This window comes from Larus michahellis, chromosome 4 (assembly GCF_964199755.1).
Source record: "Larus michahellis chromosome 4, bLarMic1.1, whole genome shotgun sequence".
Classification (NCBI taxonomy): Eukaryota; Metazoa; Chordata; class Aves; order Charadriiformes; family Laridae; genus Larus; species Larus michahellis.
In genome coordinates, this window is record NC_133899.1 from 65,024,702 (window position 1) to 65,044,494 (window position 19,793).

The following is a 19,793-nucleotide window of genomic DNA, read 5'->3' on the forward strand; positions in this document are numbered from 1 at the left end:
ATACATGGGTTACAGGAGTCACAGACCAGCCTCTGCAAAGAGGGGAATAAAGTCAACATCCACCTATATAACGTCTTACCAAGGAACAGTCATATTCTGCAGAAATATATTAGCATATTTTTAATTTGTAATCAAATTACAAGGTGAGAATTTCCGTCTAGGGTATAGCAAAGGGGAAAAAAAAAAGATACAAACTTTAGTGAATCCCCAGTAATTGCACTAATACATAACTGTCAGTTACAAGGCATCTTTACCAGAAGGCAGGATACAAAGTGTTCACATTCAGGTTGTTTAATTAGAACAAGTAAAGGTTACAATCATTAGAATAATATTATTTTGCATGGGTGCTTAAAAGAGTTCCCTGCAGAACTGTCATGGCTGCATCATCTTCCAGGAACCAGGAATAAAAATACAGGCTCTCCAGCTCCAAATGCACAGATTCTTAAAAACAGGGTATACCAAGTCTTATCCTTCTCTAGTAATGGGACCTGCAGTCCCTAGAGAACATGACTAAAGCAAATGTGACATGGAGTCAATCGACGCAAAAAAATAGAGCCATAGTCAGGAAAAGAAACCAACAGAACACGTCTCGCTGCTTTGTGATTAAAAAGCGTGTTCTTTCCTCCTTCTGACCCATCTGCTTACTCTCCCTTCCACCCAGACCCACACGGTGCTGTGACACAAAGACACGTATACATCCTTATGTTTCTGCTTCCACAGTTTTGTTATGTTACAGGACCTGTAGGCACATATCTGTTAGCACAGTAAAAAGGCACCAGACAACTTTCAGGTATAACAGAATTGACAGCAAGCTGGAGAATACAAGCCACATACACAACAGGAACAGAAGTTTTCAAGCTATCAGAGGCACGGTGAAGGTCACTGTACCATACAGGAGTTTCTTTCATCCTCAGACAAGCAATCAAATACGCTTTCCTGAAAAATCTGTAGAAAGCTGTTTCCCAAGTGTCTTGGAAACTGCTCAACAGATGAAAGGCTGACGTTCTCAACTCCCAAACTTGCTGTCTTCATTGTACGTAAAGTCACTTCTATGAGACACCCAAGGTGTCCCAGTTATGTCACTCAAAATGAGTACTCATCTTTGAGTAAGGTGAACTCAAAATCTTAACATGTAAGATAAAGAGGTAAAGAAAACTGCTACAAGATGTAGCCAGGAGTGAGTCACTAAGGCTAAAGATATTGAAGTGGAAACCAGAGTAATGTTCAAGTTCAGAGGGTCTGGAAAGACATACAAATTAAGACCAACCTCACTGTCTGCTCTTTCAGTTAGATAAGGTTGTTTCCTCTGTGATAGGTTATAGGAAAAAAATTGAGTTCAGCTAACCAAAAAACACTGACAGCAGCAGAAAACTCAGACTGTGCATTACATGAGCCTGCCTGATCTGCACAGAAACAGAGATCCTTGAGAAGATGGAGCTTTTTATTTACTCCCAAGGAAATTATGATAGTCAGGACAAAGCTGGAAAGTGCAGCGTGGAAGGAGAAGGGCAGCAGAAACAGTATCTGTAAAGGCTGATTTAGTTTCCCATAGTTGGCATAACCACAGCAGGCTTGGTAACGGTGGCATCTTCCTCCTTCCATTGAGAAATTATAGTCTTCAGCTGTGTGTAGAACTGCACTCCCTGGAAGAAAGGAGGGAGAGACACAAGGATCAGACGTTTGGCCTTATGAATTCTTGAGGTCTGCACCAGTGGTGTATCAAGCAGTTTTTGCTGTATTTACAGAGGGTTGAGTTTTCCTCTGTGGGAACAATTCTTGTCAGCCTGTTCTTTTTACCAGCTCTCCAAAGATTCTGGCTCTGTGAGTAAGCTTGCTACTTAGTTCTTCCCCACTTCTCAAATCTCCTAAAAAAAGGCTTGCTTTTTTATATTAAAGAAAAAAAAAAAGGAATTGGCTATTGTAACATGCATTATGCTGGCTGTGATCACTGGCTGGTCTTCAGTTTCCTGGTTGAGACGGCTTCAAAGTCTCCTTATTAATGAGGTCTGATGACCATTCCTCATTGCCATTTATCACAATTCAATCCAATAGAGTACTCTGAATCAGTAAGTTACCTGCTTGCCATAGAAATTGGTGTCTCCTCTGAACGAAGCACGAGAGCCGGTGAAAGAGAACATGGGCAGAGGTACGGGGATTGGAACGTTGACACCCACCTAAACCAAAGGAAAGCTGCCATATTAATCACAAGAAGTAGCGGATTGCAGAGCACTCTCCAAAAGCTACCATAGTTTGTTTCTTTAAATCCGAGGCTGGGTACTGTTGGCTGAGTAGTCAGTGATTAGTCACTACAGCTGGATGGCTACCCATTGTAAATGGTGAGTACTAATAGCAACAATTCTAGCTTGAACATACCTGACCCACATCTACTAAGTGAGAATATTTCCGAGCTGTGGCTCCATTCGTGGTGAAGATTGCAGTTCCATTTCCATAGGGGTTATTGTTCACCAGCTCAATGGCATCATCCAAAGTGTCTGCTTCCAGAACCACTAAGACAGGCCCAAAGATTTCCTCCTTGTAGCAAGTCATGTTTGGCTGCCAAGACAAACAGCAGAAAAAGCAGCTTGTATATAGAATATAATGAACAGGATATAATAAAAATATCATAGGAAACAGGATATAATGAACACATGTGCTGCTAATGCTGAGGATATTCCTAGGATTACCCATCATACTACATTGCCACAGGCCATCTTTCAGTCCTCCTTCCCTGTTCACCATTTCCCATGCCCTGCCATCTATCTAGACCACTAAAGAAGGTTCTGCTTTTCATCTCCAGAGCGCTTTCTGTTTTTACTGCCTGCTTAACCTCACTTACAGGTCTACATGACCAAGCTGATTAAGACGGCGATTAATTCAGGATAGTTTACGTCAGTTCTTGTTGACGAAGTGACCAGAACCTGCTATTCTCTCCAACTCAGTGTCCAGGATTTATGTCTGATTAGCAACATCTGACAAATACAAAAACACCAGTTGGAGAATATTTGAATCACTAACAGCTAATACAGCGAAGGACAAAACATTTATTTGGCAAGTTTTAAGTTTTATGCGGCTTAACCTATTACTAACCACTGTATAAGAAAACTAATTATCAAAAAATCTCAGTGAAACTTTCACTTTTGAATACCTAACAATATTTATGACACAACACAGGAAAGTGAAGTATTTTAAGATGTTTAATGAAAACAAGGCAAGAAAATTCTGAGACAGATTAAAAGCCTGAATTATAAACGAGCATAAAAATCAATAAAATCCTAAGAATACAAAGTACAATAGCAGAATTATCAAGATTAGTTTGCTATCGTGGAATCACTCACCAAAAAGAACTGAATACTTAAATATTAAGGAAATCATACCAGCTAATTGCATAAACATAAAAGAATGAATTTAGGTATAGAAACTCAGATGGATGTGTACCTGGTAAAGAATATTCCCCCGTAGTAGTGTCCATCTGTTGTACACCATGCATTATGTTGAGAGGCTGACTCAACAAAGTTTTGAATATATTCAACAACAAAGAGATTTTGTACCTCGTCCTGTATTATTCTTGTGAAGATTTCCACCAATATTTAACTTTTGTTTCTGCAAGTCCTTAAATTGCAAACTGCACAGATGTATAACAGAGGAAGGAAAATTGCAAATTTGGTCTTCATCATACTCTTCCTTCGGCATCTGCTGCTGGCCATTACTACAGATAGTACGCTATGCTCGATGGACATTTAGTTTAACACAGTGCAAACTGCCCATATCTTCTTCTAATTGGCTGCATTCTGTTCAAGTTAAGATCATTAACCTCCTTCAGAGTATGTTGCACTACTGCAAATTCTTCCATCACCTCCACAACAGCACTTCATTGGAATTGTGCAAGGGAAGGCTGAGCCATTTATGGGTTTTCCACCTAGTGTTTATTGATTACTGACTGATTTGGGTAACCCATTTTTCAACTGACCCTGCAAAATACAGCATCAAGCACTGGTTTTGGTCATCTTACCTTGACCTTGGCAAGGATTGTTGGTCCAACAAAATTGCCATTTTCATAGCCCTTCACTTTGATATTACGTCCATCCAGAAGAAGGCTGGCACCTTCTTTTACTCCTTTCTCAATCAGATGGCAAACCCGTTCCTTAGCTTGGGGACTGATTAGAGGCCCTAGATCTGCTCCGGGCTGGTCTCCTGTGAAGAGGCAGAGACATCAAGTTTTTAACCCTGACAGCTTCCTCTTCATAGGCATCATGGAGATAACTACGGTGGCAGGAAAAATCTGAAAATCCTGATGTTTCTGAGACACAGAACAAAGATTTGAGATATTAACGAACAGGAGTAATAGCCTGCAACTCTCAGAATCAACAAATAACATTAAGCATAATTTTAGATCACTGAGAAGCCAAAATTCAATAACAGATTCTTCTCAGAGAGGAAACTTTTCCCCTTTGCAGGACTTTATTCAACATAAACAGAAGATAACTCTCGTAGAATTAATAACAGTCTAGTTTTTGCAAAGTACATGTCTCCATTTTTCTTTTTAATTGCATGCACACTAAAAATTGGAAGAACCTATAAGTGATGTTGCTATATAAATGGTAGGTTTGAGTTAAACATAGGACATAGCCTCAAAGCTCCAGTTAAAACAAGACCGATCCTGTAAACCTTGCATCACAGTCACACTGCCAAGCCTTCCTACATATTCCTGACTCCAGCTCTAGGGCTGTGTTTCCCAATCCAGATAATCTGCCACCTCCTACCCCTACACATCAAATCTATGGCGCCAATAGCTCCAAGGGACACACCGTTGTATGGCAGATACTACCTAAAACGCTACAGTTGTACAGAAGTGAAGTACCTTGAAAGAAATACCTTATCACAGTCTGTACCTGCATTTACACGGAGATTTTTGGCTCGGTCCACAAGCTCTGGTAGCCATTTCTGAGCTTCTCCCACTAGAATTGCTGTAGACAGGGCCATGCAACGTTGGCCAGCCGCTCCAAAAGCAGCTCCAACCAGCTGGTTCAAGGTGTTCTCTTTATTGGCATCAGGCATCACCACACCATGGTTCTTGGCTCCCTGAAATATAACACATACAGAGCCTCTCATTGTTAACCACCCCGGCCCACTTCTTTTGTTCTCTGGCAACATTCTCATATAGTAGCTATGACTCTGCTACCAACAGGCTGGCAAGAAGGGCAGCCTCCGCACTTAACTATCAGTAGCAAAGTCAGCTTCTGCTGCTGAGTGGCATGGTCTCTCTTAACATTCACAGGAGACAGAGGCAGTCTATGTGCTTGAAGTGTGCTGCAGAGGCATTACCATGTTGGCCTGGACTCTCTTGCCATTCCGGGATCCTCTCTCATAGATGTACTCGCCAGCCTGATTAGATCCCACAAAGCTGATTGCTCTGATCTCCGGATGGTCACAAATGAAATTCACAGCTTCAAATAGGAAATAATACATTACACACTGTGGTGCACAAATGCTTCCCTCTGTCCCCACCCCCAGAGTGCTAAATCTATATATCTTCTTATCAAAATTCCTGCCTCTGTGTTTCCTACATTTGAGTTCCCCTACTGTCTGTCCATGCATCTCTCCACTGATTTCTCAGCTTGTGTAATCCTGCCCCTGTGCTCATACACCCATCTCTCTGCCATCTCTTCATGCTCTGGGCATCTCCCAAGGTGCCCAAGCGATGGTGAAGCGAAGTTACTGTTGTCTATTTGTACTCTTGTGTTCTGAGGGTACTTGTGTGCTATGGAAAACATCACCTTAGGAGTTAAAATTCTGGCTCCCGCTCCATATTCAGTGAGGCATTTAATTCTTGTTTAGGCTTCCTTGTGAAATCAAGACGACTTATCTACTTATTTCAGTTGCAGCTTAGGTGGCTAAATAGAATTTGAGCACTTACATGCCTTAGAAACTCTGACCCATCCCCCAAAATTCTGCCCACCATATGTCCTGAAAGATTTGGTGCAAGATGGCAGAGAATCTCCCAGTCACCTCCCCTCCCCTCCATCAAGAGGGGTGAAGTGCCTGTCCAAACCTATCTAACAGCAGTAGTATCAGACTCCCCAACTTCTTTAGTACCTCCACTGAACATGCACCACAACACTTAGACACTCCAGCCATCTCCCAAGGGCTGTTATTACCTTCATGCTGTCCATGGATGATATTCAGGGTCCCATCGGGGGCACCAGCATCCTGAAACAGCTTGGCAAGGAACATGAGTGCTCCTGGTACACGCTCAGATGGTTTCATCAAGAAGGTGTTTCCACACACCATAGCCATGGGGAACATCCAAAGAGGAATCATGGCAGGGAAATTGAACGGTGCAATCCCAGCGCACACGCCGAGAGGCAGACGGTAGGTGTAAGTGTCCATGTCTTTAGTGATGGAGGGCATGGTCTCTCCCAGTATGAGGGATGTCACACTGCAAGCATGTTCAACCACCTCTGCAGCAGAAAGGGCAATATGCCACTGGGTGATCTGTTAACAACCAGTCCCCAAACTCCCTTCTCATCACTGCCTTGACCTAAGTCTTCCATCCAGCTTCTTTTCCCACATCTTAAAACTCATTGTGCTCCAGAAAATACCTTTGCTCTGCCAAGCACTGTGAGCTCATCGTGAATGGATTCACTTTTGAGTGCATTTTATGTCACTGTGATAGGAGCACAGACACAGCAGCCCCAGTAGAAGCAGCACAGGTATACTATTAGTGTACCACCTGGACCTCAACCTTAGACATCTGAGCGCAAGTGAGAAGTTCTCATCCCTTTACAGCAATTTGTAGTCACTCCTAGGAAAAGGAAGGATCTAACAACTTGGAAGTGATTCAGGGTAACTCAATCTAAGGGAACTTTCCCAGTTAGAGTTAGAATCACCCCTTTTCTTTCAGAAGGAGGCTGTGAAGGAAGCTACATGTACATAATCTCAGAGCAATCAGTTGCTCAGGAGACCTCCTCCCTTCCTATAGGTTCTCAAAGACCCTTTTTTAACAGGAGGAGCCAGCAGCTTACGGAGGCCTCGGAACACATCTCCCTCAGCATCAGCCAGGGTCTTCCCTTGCTCAAAGGTGATGAGTTTTGAAATTTCTTTCTGAAAATGGAAAAGATGAAGTTTATGAAGGTTAGAAAAGTGCCTGTCCATGCATCAGGGTGCAGAGATAAGAGTTTAACAGACAGCTGAACATCACAATGAAGACTGAGCAGAACCTGGGAACGCCTACACTGGCTGATTTGCTCCTTGTGGGTAAGAAGCCAGTAAGGCACACAGGTGACATTTTAGAAAAGTCAACAGTGGGTTGGCTTTTATTCTACAGCTTTCATGTGTCACACCACAGACACACAGAAAAAGCAATCCAGGGAATCCAAAGTCATAGTAACATTCTCGTCCCACTTGTCTTTGTCAACTGGCACATTCTCCGTCAAGACTGAAAGTTCCTCTTATGGTCTTTTGGTAAAGGGACAAATGCAGAATAATATTTCCTAAGAAGCACTGCCTCTGCGTCCCCATTTGCTTGGAGAGTGCTTTGCTAGACCTCTCAATGACAGCATCTCAGCTGGCTCCTCAATCATAGCAACAATGCCTCATCAAGAACGCAGTAAACCCTGAGCCTCTCAATTTAATTCCTAAAGTCAACTGCAATGCATTCAGCAACAGCCATCACACACAGCCGTGGTGTCTCACCAGATTGTCTTTGATGAGTTGTTGATAACGCAGGAAGATTTGCTGGCGACTCAAAACAGATGTCTCTGACCAGTTCCAAAAAGCCTTTTTGCAAGAAGCCACAGCTGCCTCCATCTCACTGGCTGTGGCTTTTGGTACACGGCCAACCACTTCATTTGTGGCCTGAAGGAAAAAAAAACCTGCATCAAAACTCAACTTTTTTCCAGTTGTCCCTGCCAACCATTCAACCATTTCACACCACACACCTAACATCCTTGTTCTACAAGGAGCTGTACTTCTGAGGGGAGAGCACAAAAGAGACTCCTTCCTTGGTGCACACAAAAAGGGCTGGGCTACAACTGGAATAGTTCTGAAAACCTGCACTCTGCACTTCTCAAACCAAGCACCCAGAAAGCTGCAAATGCCATGCTGATTTCCAAGTTGGAATTGAAGTGACTTGTCTGTCTTGGAGCTCCTAGAGGCTACAAGGCAAAGGTTTCTGCGGACTGTGGTCTTTTGCCTCATCTTGGCTCATCTGCTGTCCCTCTTGTGCATTAAATGAGGCAAGGTTCCTTTGGAAAAAGCAGTACATGACTACGCAATTGGCACTGATGTTAGTTCACCTAGATCACCAGGCCAAAGTAAGATTTTTACATGCAACCTTAGTTCTAAGGTATTTTCACTTTAAAAGCTGGTCTTTGCCGGTTTAACCTCCTTCTAATGAGCTCTTAAAAATTAAGTCTGCTTTGACATGACAAAAACATCAGGTACATCACTAAGAGAAAATACTCAAGAGAAAGAAAATTAAACACGAACTTTGCTTGCCATGCAAGAGACCGGATGAGCTTCATGAACATGGCTTGCTGCTCTGATCACTTACAGAAAGCAAATCAAAATAGGGCTTTACAGAGAAAAGTTTTAGAAACTGCTGTCCAAATGCTTACTAGGGGGTCAGAAGGGTCAGAATTCTGAGTGCAGCCTCATCTCCGTTTGTCTTTGGTGGAGGACTACGACAAGTGCCACTAATTTAAGACTATTTTGCACTGCATAGCACCCAACCTCTAAATTCACTGTGAATATTGTGGCTCACGGATAGAAGCTCTGAAAGGAGGGGAGCTTCAGCTGACAGGATTTTTTACCTTGGTCTGAGAGTGAAATCAGTCTCTATCATTACTTCACATTCAGCTGGCATCAAATCACAGCCGGTTGAATTCACATACAGGGTGAAAGAAACCGTTCAGAAATTTGACATACTGATCACAGAGCCTTTCTATGAGCAAAAAAAAATTTAAGTGGGGTTTAAGCTTCCTTTCCAGAGATCAAGGTTTTACTACACAGGGGAGATAAAGGAGGGAATCACTTTCCTAAGACTGACATTTCATGTGAACAGGAAACTGAGAAGCAATTACACAGTGCTAAATCCATCTTAAGCTTCAAGTCTAAGCCTTTCTCAAGAAATGTATGTACTTTCCCCTTTTGCCAAAAACTTGAACAGAGGCAGGGACTCCTGTTGCGCAGTGATCGCTTATATATAAGGTGAGGCCGTTTCACTTACCGGGTTGTGGATATCAATCCATTCAGTAGTTTTGGACTCAACAAACTTCCCATCAATGAAAAGTTTGGTTGTTGGCTGTGGAGGACAAAACACTGTCCAGTGAGTGATCTTTGTCTCAAGACGCCCAGTCACCAGTGCACTTTAATACATGCAAACCTTCACCATTTACCACTACGGCACCCATTTAAAGAGTCTAGATCCAGTATTTACAGCAAGACCCAGCTAACTGCTTAGGCTGAAATTTTTCACACTCTCTGCCCCATTTTCCTCTTGCTTTACACAAAAATGGCCAAATTTTTTTCTAAAAGCAGTTATAGCAAAAGTACATTGCTGTGCTTATGTTCAGAACTATTTCAATTACTCACCCAATGTTAAGTTAGTTTCTAACCTAAGTTAGAAAACTGAAAAACTGCAATTCATAAATGTTCAAAAGAAACAGTTAATAATTCACCTTGTGAGAAACCCCTGTGCCCAGTGCACACTCATGCTATGTGTTTCCTTCCCATCAAGCCACTAAGTAGGTCCGTCTCTCCGGCTCATAGCTATAGGCATAAAATTGGACTTTCCCCATTCCCTGCAGCTAAGAGCAAGGAACTTGCACCTGCCCAGTTCCCAGTGATTGTCCTGGCTGGCAGCACGGAGAACAGAACTTTCCAACTCAGATGCAGAGGAGAGAAAAGGCAGGTTTGGAATAAGGAGGTAAATGCAGGGCTGAAGAAAAAGCAGGGGTAGAAGCTGTAACTAGCACTGGATAAGCAACAAAACTGTAGCATGCAGGAAAAGAGACTGGTGTTGAGGGATATCTCACAGCAGTGAGAGTTGGGAGAAGCTGAGAAAGCAGGACTAGGATGAGAAGTGTAAAGTAAGACCATTAAAGCAAAAGCAAGACCTTTTGGGAGGTAACACCAGGAACAGGTCAAAAAAAAAAGTTGCAGAAGATTATGTAGCTGGAATTACATTCAGGAAAGAAGAGGCAGAAGTCTGTGCCTACGAAAACACAATCCCCTCTAGAACTTGGAAGGAAGCACAAGAAATCTGAGTCCTTGGTTTCCTGACTGTCAGAAAAGGTCTTCTAGTGCTGGTCTAAAGAATGACAAACTCCTACTGCTATCAGTCACTCTGTTAGCACAAGTGCCACGTATCTGCCGTGGACCTACAAACTCCAGAGCTTTATGACCCATGGGGACTTCAGTGCAATGGAATTTATGTTTTTTACAAATTGCTTAAAAGGGATATCTAGAAAATCACACAAAATACAAAGAAAAAATATTTTAAGCAACCCAGGAAAGGCTGAATTAAGATTGCCTGTACGTTTTCCCTAAGATCACCACCTTTTTCTGTGGAGAATTGAGGTCACTACAGGAACAAGGGGTGTAGTAAAAGCAGACTATTTGGAGAATCATGATTTAGCTATTCAGAAGTTGGAGCATGTACTGCCATGGATACCGGAAGAAAAAAGGCACCTTAACAGTTAAAGTTGTTTGATGCTGCCCAGAGGAAATCAGATCCTCTCTCTGACATAAATAGATGAGGCCAGTCTGCACACTTTGAAACAATCTTTTTTTCACATATTATCACTAGTTATATATTCTATATTCATTTTTGCCAATCTTATTGAACAGATATTACACGTGGTAAAAGACACCTAAAAATCGGGGAAAAAATAAAAGCGGCTGGTGTATATTTAGCACAATGTGTGCTGCTTCGGGAACGTGGAGAAAACAAACCGGGACGCGATTAATCGCACTACGGCATCGCCCTTGGGGGCACCTGCTGGCCCGGGCAGGGCCCGCTACGAGAAGCGACGCCGGGGGAGGATTCCCGGAGCGGCTGCACGGCGAAGGGGCGAGCGGGGGAGCGGCCCGGACTCAAACCGATCTGACACTGAAGGTTTTGTTTTTTTTTTTTCCCTCCGGTAGCGCAAGGGGGGGCCTCCGTGCCGCGGCCGCGGGCGGTCCCGAATGTTTGTTCCCGCAACACCGACCCGGAGCCGCGGGGAGGGCAGCCGGGCTGTGCCAGGCCGAGATGGCAGAAACGACCTTACAAGAGCAGACCCCAGGGAACAACCCTTCGGCCGGCGGCGGCGCCCGGGGCATTCCCGCGCCCTGTCCCCGCCTCTCCTCCCCCCCGGCCTCCCCCGCTCCGCGGGACGGGCACTCACCACCGAGGAAGAGGAGAAGGAGGCGGCGGCTGAGGCGATCCAGGGGGCACCGTCTCTCCACGGCAGCTGGAGGGGAGGGGAAGCAGAGACCAGCGCGGTTCCGCAGGGCTCCCGACCGCCCGACTCCCCCCATCCGCGGATTGTCACCCACCCCCCCACCGGGGCCGCCATCGGCTACTCCCCGCTCCCACGGGGCCGAGGGGGCCACGACCAGCCCCCCTCCCTCCGCCGCGCCCCCGCCCCGAGCGCCGGGGCCGCCGCCTCACCCTCAGCGCCACGCGCCGCCGCCCGCCCCAGGCGCCGCGCGCCACCGCCGCCACCGCCATCCCGACCGAGGGTCGCTGCACCGCGGCCCCCGACGGAGCCCCTCGCCCCGCCCCCTCCCCTAGGCCCCGCCCCCCGCAGCCCTCATTGGCTCCCCGCCCACCCGCCCCGCCCGCTCCGCGCCCCCCCTCCGGCGGGGCGCCGGCGGCCGGCAGCCAATCGCCCCCAGCGATCCCCTCGCCCCGCCCCCTTCGCCCCCACCGCCCCCCGTGCTGGGCCGCGGATTGGCCGCACCAGCGAAGCCGCCCACTGGCCGTCGAGCGCCCGGATTGGCCGAGCGCCGCCCCGCGGCGACGCCTCCTGGCGGCTGGGGCGAGAGCGGCACGTGGGGTTAGGGGGGGGCCGGTTTGTTTTTTGCGCTTCCCCGCGGGCTCGGCCGCGAGGGCAGGGTCACGTGCCGGGGGAGGGGGGTGCGTGTGTCCCGCGAGCAGCGGCGACGCGTCACGTGAGGCGGGCAAGATGGCGGCTCCCGCGGACGGTGAGGCGCGAAGGCCGGGTGGTGTCGCCGCTCCGCTCCCCGTCCCGCCGGCGGGGCCCGGGCGGTGCCTCACCCCCTCCCGTCCCCTCTCTGTTGCAGGCGCCGACCTGGAGGCCTCGCTGCTGAGCTTCGAGAAGCTGGACCGCGCCTCCCCGGACCTGTGGCCCGAGCAGCGTAAGTCCGGCGGGCCCGCCGCTGCCTGTCAGCGGGGAGGCTGGGGGGGGGGAGCTCGCCCGGGCCGGGCCCACGGGGGCCGGGCAAGGAGGGTGAGGGTTGTGGGGTGCTGCCGCCGGAGGCGCTCACCCCCCGCCGCCTTTCGTTGTCTCTTCCCAGTGCCCGGGGTTGCTGAGTTCGCCGCTTCCTTCAAAAGCGTGAGTGAGCGCTGCTTTGCCTTTCGCGTTTCTCCCCGTCCCCTTCCCTTCCCCCCCCCTCCCCCGCTTCCCCTGTGGTGGTGGGTCTGCTGTGTCCGCTTGTGGGCTTTACATCTTTGGTCTACAAAACATTTCTCAGTGATAACTCCGGTATACGTTAGAATGATCCTTTTTGTTTTCAATATTATTTTTATACAACCTTGTGGAGCTTACTGTGAATGAGAATTACACCTTGGAAGAAACAAAAGGTTTTAAACTTTAGGAATCATGGTTGGAAGGGTCCTTTAAGATAATTGAGGCCAAGCACTAACCTAACACTGCCAAAACCACGACCCTAAGCATCATATCTACCTGTGTTTTAAATACATCCAGGGATGGTGATTCAGCCACTTCCCTGGGAAGCCTGTTCCAATCCTTGATAACCTTTTCTGTGAAGAAAAACTTCCTAATATCCATCCTAAACCTCCCCTGGTGCAACTTGAGGCCATTTCCTCTTGTCCTATCCCTTGTTACCTGGGAGAAGAGACGGACCCCCACCTCACTACAGCCTCCTTTCAGGTAGTTGTGGAGAGTGATAATGCCTCCCCTCAGCCTCCTTTTCTCCAGGCCAAACAATCCCAGTTCTCTCAGCTGCTCCTTATAAGACTTGTGCTCTAGACCCCTCATCAGCTTTGTTCCCCTTCTGTGGACATGCTCCAGCACCTCAATGTCTGTCTTGTAGTGAGGGGCCCAAAACTGGACACAGTGTTCGAGGTGTGGCCTTGAAATCCCGCTTTTCATACTGACTTGGGATTGTGGGTGGTAGTGTGCTATTTTTAACTCTAAAAATTCCAGGGAAAGCTAGAAAGCAAGATTAAACATAACAATATGTCTATAAAGTACCTGTAACTCTCATATTTTTGCTGTCAGTGTAACTGGTTTTCAATATGAGACCAGACTTTTTTTTACAATTCTAAAAATGCACTTGTCTCTGTATGAACTTTAATTTTTTTCAAAACAGCCTATTACAAGTTCTCCTCCCAAGTGGATGGCTGAGTTAGAAAATGATGATATCGATATGTTAAAGGGTGAGTACGGACATTATGTGTAGGAAGTAACATTGCCAAAACAGATGGGAATTCAGTACTTACTTAAGAGGCTTAAAACATTTGTTCTTTAAATGTTCTGGAGGTGAAGGAATGGGGAGTAGTTTTTTTGTGTTGTTCAGTACTTATTTTGGAGTTTTTCTTGCTCAGGATGCCCAAATGCTTGTGTCTTTTTTTTTTTTTCCCCCCCCTTAATTATACTGTTGATTTGTCCTATTTCTGAAGGCAGGAGTCTTCCATCAGTGAGCCCTGTGGCCTCAGATCTCTAGCCCTCACATTTGCAGAATCTCCAGCTCGGGAGTCTCTTTATCTAGCTGATGATAGACATTTGTCATTAATCCAGTTATTTCACTTACCAGTTTCTTACTGCGTAAGTATAGTGTGCGTCTGCTGTATTTTGAGAAGTGGCATGAATTTTTTGATGGGCCTCAGCTGATCAAATTTGGTGAGCAGCTTAGACTTGTTGATTGACTTGTTTAGAGAAGCTCTATGCATTTGTCTTCTCTCACAGATTCAAGATCTGTAATGGAATGGTAAGGCTGTATGAGCAAGTTACAGAAGGGCTAGCTAGCATCTGGATTTGCTGCATGTTACAGCTGTTGGTTTGCAGTAAACATCCTCAAGCATGCTCTGCTGCTCATGTGAATTCCAGATAAACTGTTCCAAAGTATAAGTGGGACAAATTAACTTGAAATTGTCGCAGGAAATGTGCAGCATTACTATACATTATTAATGTATATACATTATGTATATTATCTATACATAATGTATATACATTATTAATGTATATATATTATAATGTATAGTAAGTCCATTCCCTTACATACTCTTGTAGCTTGTTCATGTAGCAATGTGAACTTCCAAGAACTTCCAAAATATGAGGCAAGTTCTTCATTGCAATGGTGGCAGATCGCAGTATGAACCATATCTGTGTCTTCTTCAGTAGAGGAAGCTGGTCTTTTCTTGCAGTGTTAAAATTAGGGATGGTATCAGCTTGAATTTCAAACATACTCTGTTCCCTGGAAATAGATATTATCAGAAGTATGACTTGAAAGTGCTCTGTGAAGTAGTAAACAGGTGAACTGTCACTAGAGATCTATAGATGTTAAAACTCACACTTTTCTGTTTTCTTAGAGTTAGGGAGCCTCACTACAGCTAACCTGATGGAGAAGGTTCGTGGCCTGCAGAACCTGGCTTATCAGCTGGGACTGGATGAATGTAAGTGCTCTGCGCAGATGCGACTGACTGCATTGCCAATCTTCCCACTAAAGTGTGCGCTAATGGTACATTTGTAGCTGGAAAAGTGTGTTGGCAGATTTGTCAAGCACCTGACAGTCACAGTGACTTTCTGAAACAGGATGGGAGAGTGAGCTTACAACTCCAACTTCAGCGTACCTGCATGGGGGAAACATCTTAGCAGAAATAACAAGAGGTCACATGTCAATCTGGTGTTGTCTCGTGGCACGCAGATTTCTGTTCCTGACTTAACGTTCCCTTAGATAAATCAGGTCACTTTGCTTAATTTCCCACTCAGTGAAGCTGTTTCTCAGAATACTTGTGGCAGTACTTCTGTCAAACTTTATGCACTGCTTCCACAGTGAAACTTTCAGTTAGGTATAAGATTCTCCTATCACTTTGTTCATACTGTTTTCTGCTTCTGTAGCTGCTGTTTTTTTCTACACTCAATTGTGGTGGGAGGTGATGTCATTGAGTACTAAAGTTGACCTTCATCCCATTTACAAACAGACAGTTTCTATCAGTTCTTGAAGAAGGAGCTGCTTTCATCATCACATCTAGGACTCTGTTGTTAACACGTTGATCCAGCTTTGAGGATTTAAAGAATATTGTGTTTCTTTTAAATGCCACCATGTACTGATATGATTAATTTTTTTCTGCTTAATTTTGCTCCTTTAGTTACAATTACTCTTGGGCTACACAAAGCACCAAAGTTTTAAAACTTGCAGGTCTTTCACCTTCCTTTTAGTGGATAACAAAAATCAGTAATAGACCTTTAGAGTTTTCCTGACTGTAGAACTAAGATATCCTAATGCTTTCTTATCAAAAGATCATTAAGCCTGTTTTAACACGCTCCCTGCAAGTTTATTTTACTTTCAGTGCTGACATCTGTTAAGACTGCGTAAAGCATTTAGTGAAGAAGAAGTTAAAGCATAACAATGTAAAACTGAGCCAAATACAAAGATTGGCCGATGATTGGCTTTCTCAGTTAAGCTGTAGGCTTAAATGTCGGACAGCTTTGTCCTGCTAAATGCAGTTTAAGCAAAGCCTGAGTTACGTTAAAGCTAACGAGGTGGTTGTTTCCTTGCAATATTTGTTGAATGCGTTTCCATTTATTTTTACTGAAAGCAAATAAATATGGAAAGAAGACAAAGTGAGCAAACGATGAAATATCTGAGGTCCAACAGTGCTAACCCTTAGTCTATAGTAACCGAAATCTTGAATTTTTGCTCTCCGTGTTTGTAACGTCTTGTCACTGAAGTCTATTTTCCTTTAGGCTATAATATATTGAATACTTTGTATGTCATAATATACATGGATTTTGGAAAGCTTTCACAGAAGATTAGATGCGGAGTTTGCACAGAGCTTCTTGGAACTGTTTTTCCTAATACTGTTTTTAAGTTCTTTTCTCTTAACAGTCTTAGATAAGTGAGAGAACAAGAAGAAAAATCCAAAAGATGTGTGCATTAAAGTTAAGGGACTTGTGGTTTTCGTCCAGAGGTATTGGATTTGATGATATCTTTGTATATTGAAATTTAATAGTCCCCTTTTGACTTGACTGTTCATTGAAATTAATGAAAACCGGGATTAAAACCGCTGCTGACCAGTCCCCTCTAGGTGGCAGCATGAGGCTTCCCACAGAAGTCTAGCTGCTTTTTAATAAAACTGTACCGTTTCAATCATGATTTGAAGTTCTTCCTGATATTGTGTTTTGTGACACATTTCCTATTCTGAATGTGCAGTGTCTTTTTTTTTTTTTTACAGTATTTTCAAACGTTTTATCTGTATGGAGCGTGAGAAACAACTCTGCTTCATTTCCTTCCAACTCTCCTTTTCTACATTGCATCTCAAATCCGTTATATTTTCAAAGACTTCTGTCTTCATCCAAGTTACTGATAAAATGCTGTGCAGGACCAGAGTGATTCCTGCAGTGCTCCATGACAAGTGTATTTATTAAGTGACTTTGTAGTTATGTTGTGAGGTCTGTTATTGGACCAGTTCACAGTACACTTCATGTTAATTTTGCATTAAAAGTCATTAAGCAAAGTGACATATGGGACTGGGTACCTTTTGAAAAGTTATTCATCAAGGTACTATTGCAACACTAGAATTGAAATCTGAGTAATTGATTTGACGTGATGTAGTTTGATAAATCAATAATTACTGAATTACATGCCTTGTTTCTTAAATTCATATGAATGTCTTACTATTTTTTCTATATAAGCAGGCTTTCTTGACAAATTTGGAACAAATATATTGAATGCTTTGTCCGTCTTCACTGCTTTAATCTAGGAATGGTTGAATACTATTATCTGTGTTCTACATCCTGATTATGTATAATTCCTGCTGTCCCTGACTTCTCAGTTCCTCTTTTGGTTGCTTGCTTCACACAGATTTCTGTTCTTTGCAACTAACTTTCCCCTCTCTTTTTCCCATAGGGTTACCTTTATTTTCTGTAACCCTGGCTACTTTGTGGAATGCCCCATAGCTTCTGTGAATCAAATTAAATTGTTAACTTATATTTTCTTTCCGGCTTGTTTGACATCTGGTTTGATTTACAGTTGTCCTCCACTTTTAAAAGCAGACAGTTTTACAGTCGCTACTATTTCACTGGTCTGCACTTTAAGCTGCATGTTCTTAAGTGATTTAAATAATTATATCTCAATTAATGCATAGCTTTGTGAAAGTTTTTCTTTATCAGATGAAACTGGATAGACTTGCCCTGTTTGGACTGTAACCATAAGTTCAAGAAACAGTTGACTAGAAGCTTCAGAGGTGACTTTTAGTGTTAGAGTTCTGAGATACAGTGAATATCATTCAGGCTGGAATAACGCTAACAGAGCTTCCTCTGGTATTTTATATCATCATCTGAGCTTCTTACCCTCTGTTAGGATTTCTGTGCAGCCTAGCACATACCTGTTTAGACTGCAGTACCTTTATCTGGTAAGACATCAATCTCTGAGCATGTGGGATGATAGTGTCAAAGGAGACCTTTGACAATTGAAATGGTTAATGGTATTTTTGATAATGCTGATTCCCTCCTCTTTGTCTCAGGGTTCAGTTACTTATTTCTGAATAAGGTAATTGTTGATCTGTCCAGCCATGTATCCGATTCTTCTGGCCTCAGTAGTACCTAATACATTTAGGTCCTGCTCAGACGATATCAGTTGCTTATTTTTGGCGTTGTTTTACCTTTGTAGTTTAAAAAGACTTCTGTTTTGCAGATATTTTGCAACTTTGTCATCTTTTTTTTTTTTTTAACCAAATGGATAAGTGAGCACCTTGCTTTTTAAAAAATATATTTCTGACTGCTGTCTGCATGATCTCCTCTACTTTCGTTTCCCTTTTCCTAAGATGCAGGCCACTAAACTGCCAACAAAAGATGGGCTATCTTCCATAAATCAGAATTTGTTATTTGCACCATTTAATTTGCTGATGACTTACACTGAAGATCTATCTTGTGGATCAGAGAGGATCTCCAAGGTGATTGTGAGGAATATCTTCTTCAGCTTTCCTAGCATGCTAGTAGGTGGATTCTTGCTCACTCCTGTCTGTTCCTTACAGAATATCCTTAGCACAGAATTCACCTAAAGGATAGCCGTCCTTGAATGAGGCAGGATTTTTGTAGCATGAACCAACAATTTGATTTATTGTTTTTACTCTCCTCTTAAAGGATAGACTATCCTTAAGTCTCTGGTTTGTGTATTTATTCTTAGCTACAAGGTGGTTCTAGAGTTCTCCAGCAGCTTCTAGGCTTAGGACCTGGTATCAATAATAATAATAATAATAAAATCTTTTAAAAATATATATATTATTTTTCAACAGACCTCTTCTGAGGTCTCGGTTTGTGGTTCCTTGCCTTGTTTTTAAGCTATGTAAATTTCTACCTCATCCTCTCACTTGTTACTGCTTTTCTCTTTTTGCTTCAGTTCTCTCATTGGAGCTTCTGTTTTCCTTCTGTTAAAGAGTTGTTGGTTAGAATACGTTGAAACCATTTTGAGTACTAAAAATTCTGCTTTGTGTGGATTTTGCTGTCCCTGTTAACGTGAGTATTTTAAGGGAGGAGGAATGGGCTCAATGAACACACCTACTTCTAATTGTTCACATAGTTAGGGGGACTTTACCAGGCATTGTATCACTGCTGAATGTGAGCAGCAGCCCGTCAGCAAGTCTCATCTCTGCTGTTGGCAGAAGTCTGGGGGGGGGAAAAAAAACAACAACAACAAAGGCGTAGGCACGTTGCCTCATTATGAGCTTTTTTCCCCCCCTGCGTCCCTCCGGCTTTGCTTGGAGCTAGGTCGTGAGTGCTGCAGAATAAGGAGCCTCCAGCTGATGTGGAAAGCAAGAGGGAGGTAGTTCTTATTTGGGAACCTAGTCACAGATCCTGACTCAGTATTTGTGTCCCACAAAGCGGCAAGTTTCAAAACAGTTTGTGTAAATAACTGCAAATTTAGACACTAGCTCTGTTTTGCCACTGCATGACCCATTACAGCTTTCAGAGCAACTGAGTCAAAGTTGACTTTGGATTTTTTTTTCTTTTAAAGTCTTGGTTTCATGAGCTAGCAGCTCTGGGAAGTGCTTACGTTGCTAGGAAGCAAACTTGGTGTTAAGAGATTTTTATTATCCTTGATTGCAGTTATTTTTAAAGATCTGCCCTGTCATCCTTTTGAATATACGTGTACAGAGAGGTGTGTCTAAAAACTACACACACAGAGAAAAATGTGTTTTTTCTAAAAAAAAAAAATGTTTTTTTTTAAAAATGTAAAAAAGTAAAATAAAAAAATTGGCTTTTTCCAAACTTTGGAACAAACCTGTGTGTAAAAGTAGCAGATAGGTAGGATGGAAAAGCAGGAAAAGCACCGTTTCACTTAAGGAATGTGGTTGTTCCAGGGACTTTCTGAAGACCCTGCTA

General features: G+C 43.7%; 2 protein-coding genes across 5 annotated transcripts in view; one reads left to right on the forward strand and one right to left on the reverse strand.

Moving 5' to 3' along the window:
* Positions 1–105: 105 nt before the first annotated feature.
* Positions 106–11,766, reverse strand: ALDH6A1 (aldehyde dehydrogenase 6 family member A1). The gene is made up of 12 exons (XM_074585230.1): positions 11,654–11,766; positions 11,388–11,453; positions 9,227–9,301; positions 7,693–7,854; positions 7,023–7,101; positions 6,156–6,458; positions 5,323–5,444; positions 4,890–5,079; positions 4,010–4,191; positions 2,374–2,553; positions 2,076–2,174; positions 106–1,643 (listed from the first exon to the last, which is right to left on the reverse strand). The coding sequence occupies exons 1-12, from the start codon at positions 11,711–11,713 to the stop codon at positions 1,539–1,541; spliced, it is 1,623 nt and encodes a 540-aa protein (XP_074441331.1). The 5' UTR covers positions 11,714–11,766; the 3' UTR covers positions 106–1,538.
* A 217-nt stretch (positions 11,767–11,983) lies between these two features.
* The window catches only part of LIN52 (lin-52 DREAM MuvB core complex component), an 83,810-nt gene continuing 76,000 nt past the window's right edge, over positions 11,984–19,793 (forward strand). For 3 of the 4 annotated variants that reach the window (XR_012586753.1, XR_012586754.1, XM_074585232.1), the window contains exons 1-5: positions 11,997–12,189; positions 12,289–12,363; positions 12,523–12,560; positions 13,561–13,627; positions 14,780–14,863. Coding sequence is in view for 2 of the 4 variants with exons in the window: in XM_074585232.1 (XP_074441333.1) it covers positions 12,171–12,189; positions 12,289–12,363; positions 12,523–12,560; positions 13,561–13,627; positions 14,780–14,863 (283 nt within the window). In the remaining 2 variants the exon portion in view is untranslated. Of the gene's footprint in view, positions 12,190–12,288; positions 12,364–12,522; positions 12,561–13,560; positions 13,628–14,779; positions 14,864–19,793 lie in introns of all 4 variants that reach the window. The other variant, XM_074585233.1, reaches the window with a different exon arrangement.

Excerpts from the sequence above, each read along its gene's own strand:
- ALDH6A1 (XM_074585230.1), bottom strand. The coding sequence starts at position 11,713 with ATGGCGGTGGCGGCGGTGGCGCGCGGCGCCTGGGGCGGGCGGCGGCGC. Across the intron at positions 2,554-4,009 it reads CAATCCTTGCCAAGGTCAAG|CCAAACATGACTTGCTACAA; the intron begins GTAAGATGACCA and ends TTGTCTTGGCAG. Across the intron at positions 2,175-2,373 it reads ACTTAGTAGATGTGGGTCAG|GTGGGTGTCAACGTTCCAAT; the intron begins GTATGTTCAAGC and ends CCTTTGGTTTAG.